Source organism: Mirounga angustirostris, unplaced genomic scaffold (assembly GCF_029215605.1).
Source record: "Mirounga angustirostris isolate CCGP_5_RB_7025 unplaced genomic scaffold, mMirAng1.0.hap1 SCAF_2, whole genome shotgun sequence".
Classification (NCBI taxonomy): domain Eukaryota; kingdom Metazoa; phylum Chordata; class Mammalia; order Carnivora; family Phocidae; genus Mirounga; species Mirounga angustirostris.
Window position 1 is genome coordinate 29,966,587 of NW_026991710.1, and position 12,543 is coordinate 29,979,129.

General features: G+C 35.7%; 1 protein-coding gene across 1 annotated transcript in view; it reads right to left on the reverse strand.

The window, feature by feature from the left end:
• ARAP2 (ArfGAP with RhoGAP domain, ankyrin repeat and PH domain 2) overlaps positions 1-12,543 on the reverse strand; it is a 217,157-nt gene that overhangs the window by 150,388 nt on the left and 54,226 nt on the right. The window contains exons 10-11 of the mRNA XM_064584359.1: positions 4,037-4,152; positions 1,199-1,398 (exon numbers count right to left, since the gene is read on the reverse strand). Of these exons, the coding sequence (XP_064440429.1) occupies positions 1,199-1,398; positions 4,037-4,152 (316 nt within the window). The remainder of the gene's footprint in view (positions 1-1,198; positions 1,399-4,036; positions 4,153-12,543) is intronic.

Here is a 12,543-nt window from a genome sequence, read left to right on the forward strand (position 1 = left end):
GGAAGTTTTCAGGAAGCTAGTGTCAACATACAGACATGCATTAGTATATATGCTGAAACAAAAGAAACCACGGTTGAATAATTACAGAGAAGGAATAAGCGATGAGGTGAGGATCCTAAGAAGAGAAGAAAGAAGCAGAAGACATGAGTAGAAACAACAGCCTCGGACAACACAAAGGCTCTCTTCCAATGAGACTGGAGAGGAAAAAAGGTTGGGAAGAAATACAAAGTAGAGGGGCATTAGCTGATGCGTCTTCTTGTTGCCATTGATGTTAATTAGCTCCTGAGAAAATCTAGCGTGTTAAGAACTGTGGAAGCATAGAACTCTTGAAAAGTATTGAGGACTGAAGAAACCGTCCTAGCCTTTGCTCTAACTGAGGTAGTGCTCCTCCTCCGCATTCTCTCAATGAAACCTGTGCTCAACTCCGGTCTTGCCATTATCATATTCGACTGCAATGAACTGTAATTCTACTGCAATATCAATCTCTTATACATTTTTTTTAATTCCCAGGACCAGCATAGTACCTGGTAAAGCTAGGATGCTGACGTAAAGTTTAGGATGTGACTAAGTTTCTTCAAGACCTCTATGACCACACACCTAAGCTGGGGTCCATTCCCTCCACTCACTGGAACAACTATGAACCCCCAAATACACTGAGCTGTCAGATGGTCTGTAAGCTGTAAAGTCACAATAAGATAACCAGTCATAGTACTGGTTACTGTCAGAAACCTCAATACTCTTTGGAAATGCTTCTAGATAAACACTCTCATTAGAAGAGATATGGGATCTGCTGTACCAAGTTTAGAGCTCAGAATGACCTTGATATGAAATACACATCTTACAAAATATGACTGGGGAAAAGTGGGCAAATCATGCAAAGATGCAAGCATGTTCAGGGTGCATTCTGAAACACGCTCACCTTAAAATCTAAAAATTTCAACACTGTCTTTTTAACATCCACACATGGACCAGGAGGCGCTCAAAATGATTACATGCTTAAAAATCAATTTTTACGTCTAAGTCATGTATAAAAGAAGTTTAGAACTATAAGATATTTCTAAATTTAATTGAAATGTAAAAGCCTCCTCCATTTTTATTTTTCACAACTGTTGGCTGGGACACATTACGTATGACAATAAAGAGCATTCAGTGCCAATCTGCTACCAAACAGTGCTGAGCATAACTTATCACTAATTACCTGCACACTTCTTACAGATGACAACACAGAGATTGATGGATGCCCAGTCAGGGTCCGGGGCTTTACAATCGGCACAGCTTCTGTTGGACTCGTTGAACCAAATCTTCTCAGCTACCTCATAATCAGAGAGAGTTTCTGCTATCGATTGCTGCACAGCTTCAATCCACTCTTGTTTCTCTTTTTCAGACTCGGCTGTAAAGCTGAGACAATTAACGTTTCTGCATTATCGATCTCTCTTGTAAAGGCCAATTAAGCGGTATGTTCAGTTTGCATATTCATTTCACTCACAAGTTAAACAGCAGCTGAAAAATATGCCTTCCAGGCAGCTGAACAGTCTTTTCTGTTAAAAATCATCTAATTTAAAAATCCATTTTTTTCCTTTAACATCCCACATTGTTTATGAATTTGTTTACATATCTTGAACCAAAATTCATATGTACATTTTTCTGACCAGGATATAAAAATCGCCTTGTTAGGTCAACAGCTTAAATGAGAGGCCATGTTTCCTAAGCAGTGGTTATATAATAATCAATGAGATACTGGCTGAGTTTCAGACTTTTGGGACTATTGGATTATTTTGCCAAGGAAGTATGCCATGACAGTCTGAAACTAAATTATCAAAAACACCCACCAGAAATTTTGATTTTTTTCAGTCTTAAAAACAGATTTTCTTTTCTAATGAGAAGAATGTCCAGGTGGCTTTAAGAAGCTGAGAAATCAAAAAAGTTTCAAGTGATTACTATTCTAACGGAATTCTAACTCATTTTCAGCCATGTTCTGATTTATCCTAATTCTTAGTGTTTACTGGATACCTGAGTAAAGGAATAAAACATTAACCATGGGTTCGCTCCAAGAAACGTCTAGTCAGCATCTGCAATGTGTCAGGAAATGCGCTACAGTGCTCCAGACTCGGCCAATGGCCCACAGAATGTGTCACAGCAATGTTTTCTGTTCTGAAGATGAAAACGTTTTTGAAATATAATGAAAATAACAGATGACTAACATATTCCAAATAACCCATAAGGAAACTGAGAGGCCTACAGTGGATATTTTCTGAAGCACTTTGCTATCATCAGCATAATATTCATAAACTTCCTTGTGGTTTCCGCTTTTATGAGATTGGTCACAGCCAATATGGCACAACGGTCTTTGCACCTGCGTTACTGGTACACAGATTCTAAAACTCTTGGAGTGACAAGTGCCTTTTGTATCCTTGTGAGATAATTTGTGGCTGGAGGACTTAATAGCTTCAGGATGGGAGGGGGCCACCACAAAGAACAAGATGTGATTAGAGGGTTGGAACTTCCAGCCCCACCCCCTGACCTCTAGGGATGGGAGAGGTGCTAGCAATTGAGTCAATCAACAAAGACAAAGGGTTTAATCAATCATGCCTACTGAATGAAACACCCCCCCCCATAATAACCCCTGAACAACAGGGTTCAGAAAGCTTCCAGGTTGATGAATGCACTGAAGGGCTGAAAGAGTGATGTACCCAGAGAAGGCATGGAAGCTCTGTACCTTGTTTGTGTGGCTCTCCCATGTGGATGTTCCTGAGATGCATTCTTTATAATAAACTGGCAATACTTAATTAAACTGTTCTCCTGAGTTCTGCGAGCCATTCTCACGAATTAGTGAACCTGGGGAGTTGGGGTCTTGGGAATCCCAATTTGCAGGCAAGTTAGAACAAAGCGTGGGTAAGCTGAGGACCCAGTACTTGTGACTGGAGTCTGAATTGAAGGCAGCTTTGTGGGATTGAGCCCTTAAACTTGTGGGGTCTAATGCTCACGCCAAGTAGCTGCTGTCGGAATAGGACTGAATCCCAACACCCGCTTGGGATCTGGAGACATGGAGAATTGGTTGGTGTGAGGAAAAAGCCCACCACATATTTTGTGTCAGAAATACTATGAGTAAAAACAGCTCAGCCAATGTCTACATTTTCAGTTGAGGCTTGAATCTGCCTATGTGAAAATAAAGTTTGTTAATCTTTAGGTGATTATTTTTTCCTCAAAATTTGAGCCAGCAGACACATCTGACAGATGAAATGAATACCAGACTTGGGAGTATTTTTGAAATTGCTAAGTAACTGTTAGTCCTTCAAAGGCCTCTGGACAATTGCCTCTGACCTGCATACTACCCTGTGATATGCTGATTATTTGTAACAAATGAATTAATGTGGGTGAACTCACAGATACTGACTTAATGCCTCTTCTGTGTACCAAAGCTATGGAGTTATTATAGATTATTAAAACATATTAGGAACTTGAAGTTTTCTTTCTCATTGTCATATGAAGTAATTACTAGATTACCGTAACACAAAACATATTATAAACTGTTAAAATATTTGATGAATAAGTGCCATGAGATCCATCACCATTATTTCAGCCAGGAGTTCCTTTTAGGAAATCATTATGGAGCAACTGTAATCAGGAACTGATTTTAAAGGAAGACTACATCTGAGTAGGCTAAAAGAAGGTAAATTAAAATACAGTTTAAAGACAATGTAGTATTCTTCATTCCTTCAAAATGTGAAGGAATTTTTCATATACTTGTTGATAAAAAATTAATATATTTATCAAGCGTACTAAGAAAAAAAGGTATTAAGAAAAGAAACATCCCAAATCTCATAAAATTAGTAACTCTGCAGGTTGTGTGATAATTCAAGTCACTTTTTTATGAGGTGTTTTTACATACCGGTTAATAAATTAGATAATATAGAAAACAATGAACATGATTTTATTATGTGATCTATAAGAAATAAAACCACCACTAGCAATGTAAAAGTAGATCGCACAAGCTTTCTTGGAATAACACAAACACAAAAGTTTAAATATAGCTTACCTAAAACTCCTGTAGGGAGTGATTATTTCAAAAGACTGTTTTACAGTTCGGTCCACTTGCTTTACATTTGCTACATTCATAGGAATTATGGTAATACCAAGTCCACTCTTAAAATCCTAGTTGGGAGAAAAAAATATGTAACAACATTATAAAGAAACAAAAATATGGATTTTGCAAGTACAATTATATTCTTTAAAATCCATTATATCCTACTAAATTTTACTACACATATACATGTAGAATTAAATAAGTCATTAAAAATGGATTGACAGTGGTTTTCTTATTTTAGGTAGGCACTCTCGATCCAGTCCCATTGCAAGCTGGACAGCTGGGCTACTGATCAAGTACAGACTTCTTTCACATGAAATGTTAAGTTGACTAGGACACAGACTGTCAACTGTATATGCTTGCTTTCCTAAGTGAGGCACTTTTTCATCCTTATCTATTCAGCAAAGGAAACGAAGAGTTAACTAGCCTTAGCACGTGCCTAGCAATTTCTAAGTAGGGGAGTCAAATGACACTGTGAGGTTGCTATAACTACTACTTATAAGAAAGTAGAGGAAACTGAGGCCCAAAGAAATGAAAGTCACTTAGCGCGGCTAGTTGTATGTGGCAGAAAGTGACTGAAACCCAAGATGATTATTCTTTGTTTTACTCTGTGATGTGACCTCTGCTCTGTCACATTATTTTTCTCATTTACTCTCAAACAAAAGCATTACTTATTTTATAATTTTATTTCATTCCCAATATTTTATTACTTTCCTATTCCTTCAATTAAATTCTTAAGCTCCTTTAATGCAATTTTGGTATGAAAAGTGCCATTTGTTCAATACCTATAGCCCCTCTGTTCAGTTTGTCCCACCAAAATTAGAAACTGTTCAAAAGGCTACAAGGTCTACCTTCTAAAAGCATTAAAGTTTGAAATACTGTTATCTAATCATAAAGGTTTGGGAATTTGATTTATCAAATAATCTCAACACCTTAAAAATATAATTATTCTCTACTTCAAAAGATTAATTTATCCATGTAAACAGGTTCAGATTAAATGTGCTCTGAATTCCGAAATTCAAATTGACTATAAAAAGTAGCCATACTAAAGACAGACTACAAAAAATATTGGTCCATTTTCAATAAGAATACTTCTGGCAGAGACTGTGAAAGTTCACAGGCCTTCTCTCAACAGGCTAAAAGTAGAAGTACTATTTTCCCATCTCCCTTGCAAGCTAGAAGGGGTCATATGTCTTAGTTTTGGTCAATAAAATATAAAAAATTCCTGGGGTAGGATTTTGGGGGAGGGAACAAATCTTGGAAGAAGAAAGACTTTAACCCCTTGTCATTCCATCTTCTCAGGAAATAACATCGGAGCACAGAAGCTGTTAGAATCCTCGAAATGAAAAGCCTGAGAACAAATTCTTGTACCTAAGGATGCCAGAGTGAGAAAAAAAAGATAGGAAGAACCTTGTTCCCTGGTGGCATCAGCTCTCTGCTGCCTACACCAAGAGATTTGTTAAAACAAATCCCTATTTAAGCGATCCTTTGGGTTTTTGTCATTTGCTACTAAAGCATTCCTAATAAATTAAGTGAAATAAAAAAGTAACAAATTTCCCCCACTTGTAAAAGTATCCAGAGTTTTCATTCATAAATTGCAGAAAAGCCTCTCTTCATATTTTTAACATAAGATGTTAAGTTAGAATAAGGAAATGATGCATTTATAAAACGTATCGTCAATTTGATTTTTTTTTTCCTATGAAAGTACAAATAGCTTGTTATGTTAGGAGAAACAAGATAGAAACTGAGAGTCAATAATATAAAAGAGAAGATGCACTGACATGCTAAGTGTTGCAAAATAATTAGAAAAACGTAATATACTTCCACTTCGTATGGCAAACTCATCTATAAAACAATACTTAATGTGATCTATATGGACAAGGAGAATCAAATAGGTTCAGTGTTATACTTACTTACTACAATTAAAAAAAAAAAAATTCTCAATTGTCCATATCAGTGTTCTTGCTGGATAACAATTGTTGGAGAAACTTCCAAAGCAAGTGACCAGAAACTCAAGCTCTCTTTTATAAATGAAGAAATAAAGCAGGGGGTTCTTTTGTATTGTTTTTGTGGGGTTTTTTGTTTGTTTGTTTGTTTTTTAGTTGAAGTATAGTTCACAAAGTAACATTAGTTTTGAGTGTGCAAACATAGTGATTCCACAATCCTATAAATTGTGCTATGCTCACAAGTGTAGCTACCATATGTCAGGCAAGGTAGGATATTTCAAAAACAGCTATCTGATGGCCCGACCTGATACAATAGTAACTCTAGAACAGACTGCATGTCCTTCCAACAGTTCTCCATAATGGGAGACCTGACAAGAGCCGGGTATGCACTATTACCTTCTATGCCAAGTTATATTCTCTGATGAGCGTCTGGCTTGCAGGTACTGTGTGTTAGGAAGGGCAGATACCTACTCAATCCATCAGACTAGCAAATGGCAAGAGTAACAGTGTTTTATGGATACTGATGAGCCTTATCCAGGCTCTGACCTGAACTGGTGGCCCCTCATTTCTACAAGCAAGTTGTGAAATGTCTACATATAAAGCTGCAATTTCTGTGAAAAAATAAGTGAGGGTGGGCTATAGACCCCAAATTTCTTTCGAACAAGGCAAAAATGATTTTTTTTTAGCCTGGAAGAAAACTGTAACCCATTTATCAGTTGCTGGTCATGGCCATATGGTTTTGAGTAATTAGAGTATCTACTGAATTCATTGGCACAAATGGACTGTAAAATGTACAGCAGAGTAACAAAATAAATGTCCATGCTCTTGAGAGCTTTTAAATATGAAACAACTGTGTTTCTTATTAAAAATATTTGTGGTGACATTAAGCCAATTTTTCAGACTGCATTTAGAATATACTAAGAATATATCTAATTCCTCAATGCTCCCTCCGACCCTGAGATTCTTATCCCCTGAAGTAGAAAGCAGAGTTTAAGAATCTCCAGTTAAAAAGCAAAACTACAACCCTGTGATTCTCATATGCAGCCAATGTTGAGAAAAACTGAATCAGACAGCAGAACCAGCTGTAGAATCTAGACAGGATGAGTCTGCAATACTTAAATATCAGGATACCAACAGTTGCTTCTGCCTTCTGTAGAGCACAAGAAAAGGCATGCAGTGATTATACAAAAATCATTTGAAATCATTAAGACCTCTAGTAGACTTTCCAAAGGAAGTGAAACTTGACCAGATCATTGACAAAACCCAGACCAGCTTGATCAGGTACACCTCTCTGGCTTCAGTTCACTTATTTGCAGGATGGAGAGAACAGTACTACCAACACTTCTTCAGGGTGGGGAGGATTAAATCAACCCATTAAATATGCTTAGAAGAACACCAGGCAGGCAATGAGTGCTACATAGACCTAGTTGGCAACTGTTATCATTCTTCTTAGTTTCTACCTCTTGGATTTGAAACCAAGTGAACATATTATCTATGAAAAAGTTAATTACAAGAAAACACATATTTAAGATAACTAGCAAGCATATATAAATTTTTAAAAATGGCGTGGAAAAAAAAAATAAAAAATAAAAATGGGGTGGAAGGCAAATGTTAAAAAATAAATTACCCTTTAACTACAATCTGATTGTAATAGTCTCATTTTGAAAAATAGGCACAAGTCAGGGACAAGCCACACTTTTCGACACTTAAAATGCTATAAGCTGGGTAGAAAAAAACAGGAGCATGAAGATTCAGCGGGTAGAATATTACTATAGAAAGAACAATATCTTACATTTAATTTGCTATCACAGAATGTGGGATCTCAGAAAGCATGAATCCCTCCATCAGCACTACCGTAACAATGGTACTGCTTGGCGAACAGATCTGGACAACCTGAGAAGGTGGTCGTCACCATGTCGGGAGTCAGACCTGGGGGAGAATCCTGGCTAAGCCATTTACTGGCTCTCCGACTACTACCAAGTTACTTACTTTATCTAGACCTCAACTTCCTCCTTTATAAAAACACAGTAATATCTACCTTCTACAGCACAGTTGTAAAAATTGAGTGCCACATAAATGAAGGGTCTAATAGAAACAGACCATTCTTTCATTTATGAGTTCTAAACCCAGAATCTGTCTTCAATAAAAGTATCTCCATTTTATTTATAAGGACTGAAAGTATTCACACCAATGATTCTATAGTATATACTCGGTTTAGAATGAATGGTAAATATTTACCAAGATGCTGAAATGGGTTATTTGTATGAATTTGTAACAACAGAACGTGGTTAAAACTACATTTTGAAACTACATGGCGGAAGAGCAAAATAAAAGTATAAAAGTTTGATTCCTAACCGGGAAATTTAAAGAAGGGTTTGTTAACCCCAAATTTGCTGAAATCTCAAACCTATTTTTGGAAATACTGGATGCCAGGTTTCCATGCCAGAAATTTAAGAACTTGGTGCTTAAACATTTGTTGAAAACAGATGTGGCATTGTATGACATTGGCACCACATTTCCGGGGAAACACCAGATGCAGAGTTTGGCCAGATACAGAACCCAGAGAATCTGAGGCCACCACCTACATCCTGCTGCTTCTTTCTTTGCTACTCAACCCACAGCCCTATGAGGTCTATTTAAATTCTATTAGAGTTTCATTCCCGTGCCAGACACCGGGAACATTATGGAGGGGGAACGAGGGGGAACGAGTCTCTTGTTATACCCTGATTTGAAAATGTTTAATCAAGTAAATTTATATAGTTAAATCCTCAATGCCACAATTATCATTAAATGGATACACAGACCCACCAAGCAAGACATCTGGTTGTAACAAATTCACTAATACTAACATGATCCTGAAAAAAACTTATCACAAAAAAAGATAAAAAAAAAAATAAATGGGGGAGGCTGGCTGTCGGAACAACCTAACAAATGGAAACCAAAGCCAATTATCTTAAATGTGCCTCACATCCATTTGCAGAAATTTCATTCAAATAGCAATACCATGTATGTAACACTACATATACTTCAGTGTACATTCAGATTTTATTATTTCATTTGAAATTTTAAATATTGGGTTATGTACTACATCCACATCATCAAGGCAAATAAATTTATAAAATAATTATTTGCCAGAATATAGAAAATCTATAAGCTTTGAAATAAAAAGCAGTTTAATTATAATAAAATTTCTACACAATAAAAATTAACTGAAGAATGAAAAGTAAGCGATAGCTCAGAAAAGCAGTTACAGAAAATGACCTGATGATTAATTATCTTTATTATATGAAGAGCTTAAAGAAATTGTCAGGAAAAACAATAAAATCCCAATAAATAAAAGGAAAAAGAAAATCAAGAGACAATTCACAGAAAAGAGAGTAACTTAAAAACAAATTTAAAAACAAAAAATGGTAAGCTCTATAGACAAGAAAAACAGCTGTAAATGACCGCTCATTCAACAAGCTTCATCCTGCAAAATGTTTACTGAGTGTCAGCTACGGGCCTGAAACTCCTGAAGACCTAACAGTGAATAAACTATCACACCATTAATTTGAGAATATAGAATTACAACACGTTTACGGTTAAAATCAAGCTGGTACCTAGTTCATGTAGCTAACAGCATTTAAAATGTAAACAATTCTTTAGGAAAAGGTCATAAAAGTCCATGCCAAAAAAAAAAAATAATAATAATAATAATAATAATCAGAAAGGAAGAAAAGGCTACATACAGAAAGCCACCAGAAGTCCACTTATTTAGCACAATGTGCGATACCCACAGTGGAAGGTGAGACCCTAAACAGAAGGCATCTTTTGGTCACTGCTATACCCTAGAGCCTAGAGCAGTGCCCAGAAATGAGAAGGTGTCCAATAAAAATCCATTTTGTAAAATGGATGAATAGAGAAACACAGGGAATTGTATGTAGTATAAGCGGTATAAACTGAAACACAACTCATTTTAAACAAGTTCAAGTAACACTGGAGAAAAACTATCATAATTATACTGCAGGTATGTAAAACATGAGAACAATATTTGTAAAAATTAAACACTGCGTTTGTGAGATGGTGTTAAATAAAGGGATGGCGTGTAATTTATGTGATAACAGCACCACAGTGTTTTGCAACTGAGTAATTAGGTAGAGAATTTGTGTCTGTTTCTACATTGCCAAACTCCTTTCTTACAAATGTTTCTACATATCTCTTCATAGTTCTTTTCAACTTTTTACAACCTATTGGGCAAGGGCAGGGGGAGGGGACATGATATTCCCTAAGGCGTCTCTCCTACTCAGTAGAGAACTACTGCAAATTTCAGGTCCTATAATCTACTAATGAATGAAAGGGAAAGACAGAGATGAAAGAAAAAAATGAATCTTTGAACCAAGCAATTGGGAAAACAAAAAGTCCATGTTAATTCCATAGAGTTCAGAGCTGTCAGTGAAGTGTCCATAAGGAGATGCAGATTGGCATCCCCCCAGCTATCATCATACCATTTCTCTTAAAAAAGAAGGAATTTCAAAAACAAGCAAAGGCGATAATTATGATAGCCTGTTCTAACAGCTATTTTAACTTAGTTACTGATTCAGTAGAAGGGACAGATTTAGAAAAAGGTGAAAGAATTACTGAAAATATATTTGTAGGGATGCTTGACACAGAATCTTAAGGACACTTTCTGGAAGTAGAGAAAAAGCTCTGGAAAAGATTAACAATAATCCACAAAATTAGAGTACACTTCCAGACAGACAGAGTTGAAGGAATGTATGAGAAATAACAGTTTCAAACTGTTTTCCAAACATTGTCCCCTTTATGCTGAGTTTGCAAATGGAATCTAATGTTTGCACTAGATCATACTCTGGCAATAAAAGTCTACGTTAAGAAAAAGGGATTAAATGATACTGTAGAATTCAATTTAATTTAAAAATTGAGATCTTAGCGCAAAAAAAAAAAAACAGTAGCTATAGTTCAGAACTATGCACAATTAGTAACAGTTCTTCAAAATTTCAAAATGTATTACTACTAATCATGATTATCTTAACTTTGCACTTAAATGTTGGCACATTTAAAAATGTTCGATGAGGGAAAAGATCATTTTCAAATGAAAGTTAATCACAAAAAGAGGTATGATAGTCCCAAGTTGCAGGATGATGAATTCAATGCTGCTGAAGGCTATTTTTACACATTTTCCAACTCCATAAATATCTTGCTCTCTTTACCTAGATGCTTATCATTTTTTAAAGAAAAAAAAAATACCCTTAGAGCAGTGTTTCACTGTATGTAGTTTCTGATACATGTGGAGGCCTTATATAAATGTGGATTCCAACATTCTATCCCCAGAAATTCCAAGTCCGCAGTCTGAAACGAGCCCAGATATCTGGAATTTTAACATGCAATTTACATAATGGCCTTAGGAATAGTAAGCCATCTCTCTTCTTTACATGACGCCATTTAAACCTAAAGACATTAACTTAATTACCTGAGTCAATTAGTAGCAGAGAAAGAATGAAAACCCGGAACTGCTAGCTCTGTCCAATCGTCTTTGCTCTAAATGAATGTTGGAACTTCCTTTTAAGTAACTCTTCAATATATGCTACCTTTCCACCTTTATCCATTACTTGTTTCCTCTCTCTGGAGTGACCTCCAAAGTAAATTTGTAAAACTATGCATCAACAGAAGCAAGAAGAATGAAAATAATTCATATTTAGGGTAGTGTAGGTCAATTTTCCTTATTTTTTATTCTATTCACACTACAAATTATGTGGGCAATAAATTCACTATTTTTTTTTTTAATTTTTAAAACTGAAAATAGTTTAGCTTTGATGCATGGAACTCAATTAGATCCAACGCAAATTTAGATACAGAAGTTCAAAGCTAACACCTCTTACTTTTTTTTATTTTTTTACTATAGAAGTATGATTGGTATGTTATATTAGCTTCAGGGATAACACCTCTTACATTTTTATAAGTAATTTTTTTTCCATATTTAAAAAAAGCACAAAATTACCTAATGTGTTGTATATATAAAACTTTTAGAAGTAGCACTGAATGATTACCTTTTAGTGCTTTTCTTAAATGCAAGCTTAAAGCCCCCTGCATTCAGGAGAAAGACTCCCCATTTAGCACATCACCCAAGTTCTTCACACAATCTGCTCAACCATGTGAAAAACCAATAGGCAACTTTCCTCTAGAGAGAAAGGCATACACCAGGATGTAAACACAGATAAAACTGGAATGATAAGTTAGGGCCTAAACATAGAAGGCCTTCCTTAATTTAACTCCAGTCCTGAGCCAACTAGTTTTTTAAGACTTGACTCAAGATCAAGTCCCTTAAGACCCAGCTCCATATAAAATGATAAAAAATTTTTTAAAATAACACATACACAAGCAACAGTATGTACTTTTTAAGGGTATATATAAAGGCATGTTAATGCATAGAAAAGGACCTGAAATATACATGCACTGAAAGTAGGTTTATGTCTCAAAAGATGAGGAGGGGTCCAGCATTAATGCTTTAACTTTTAA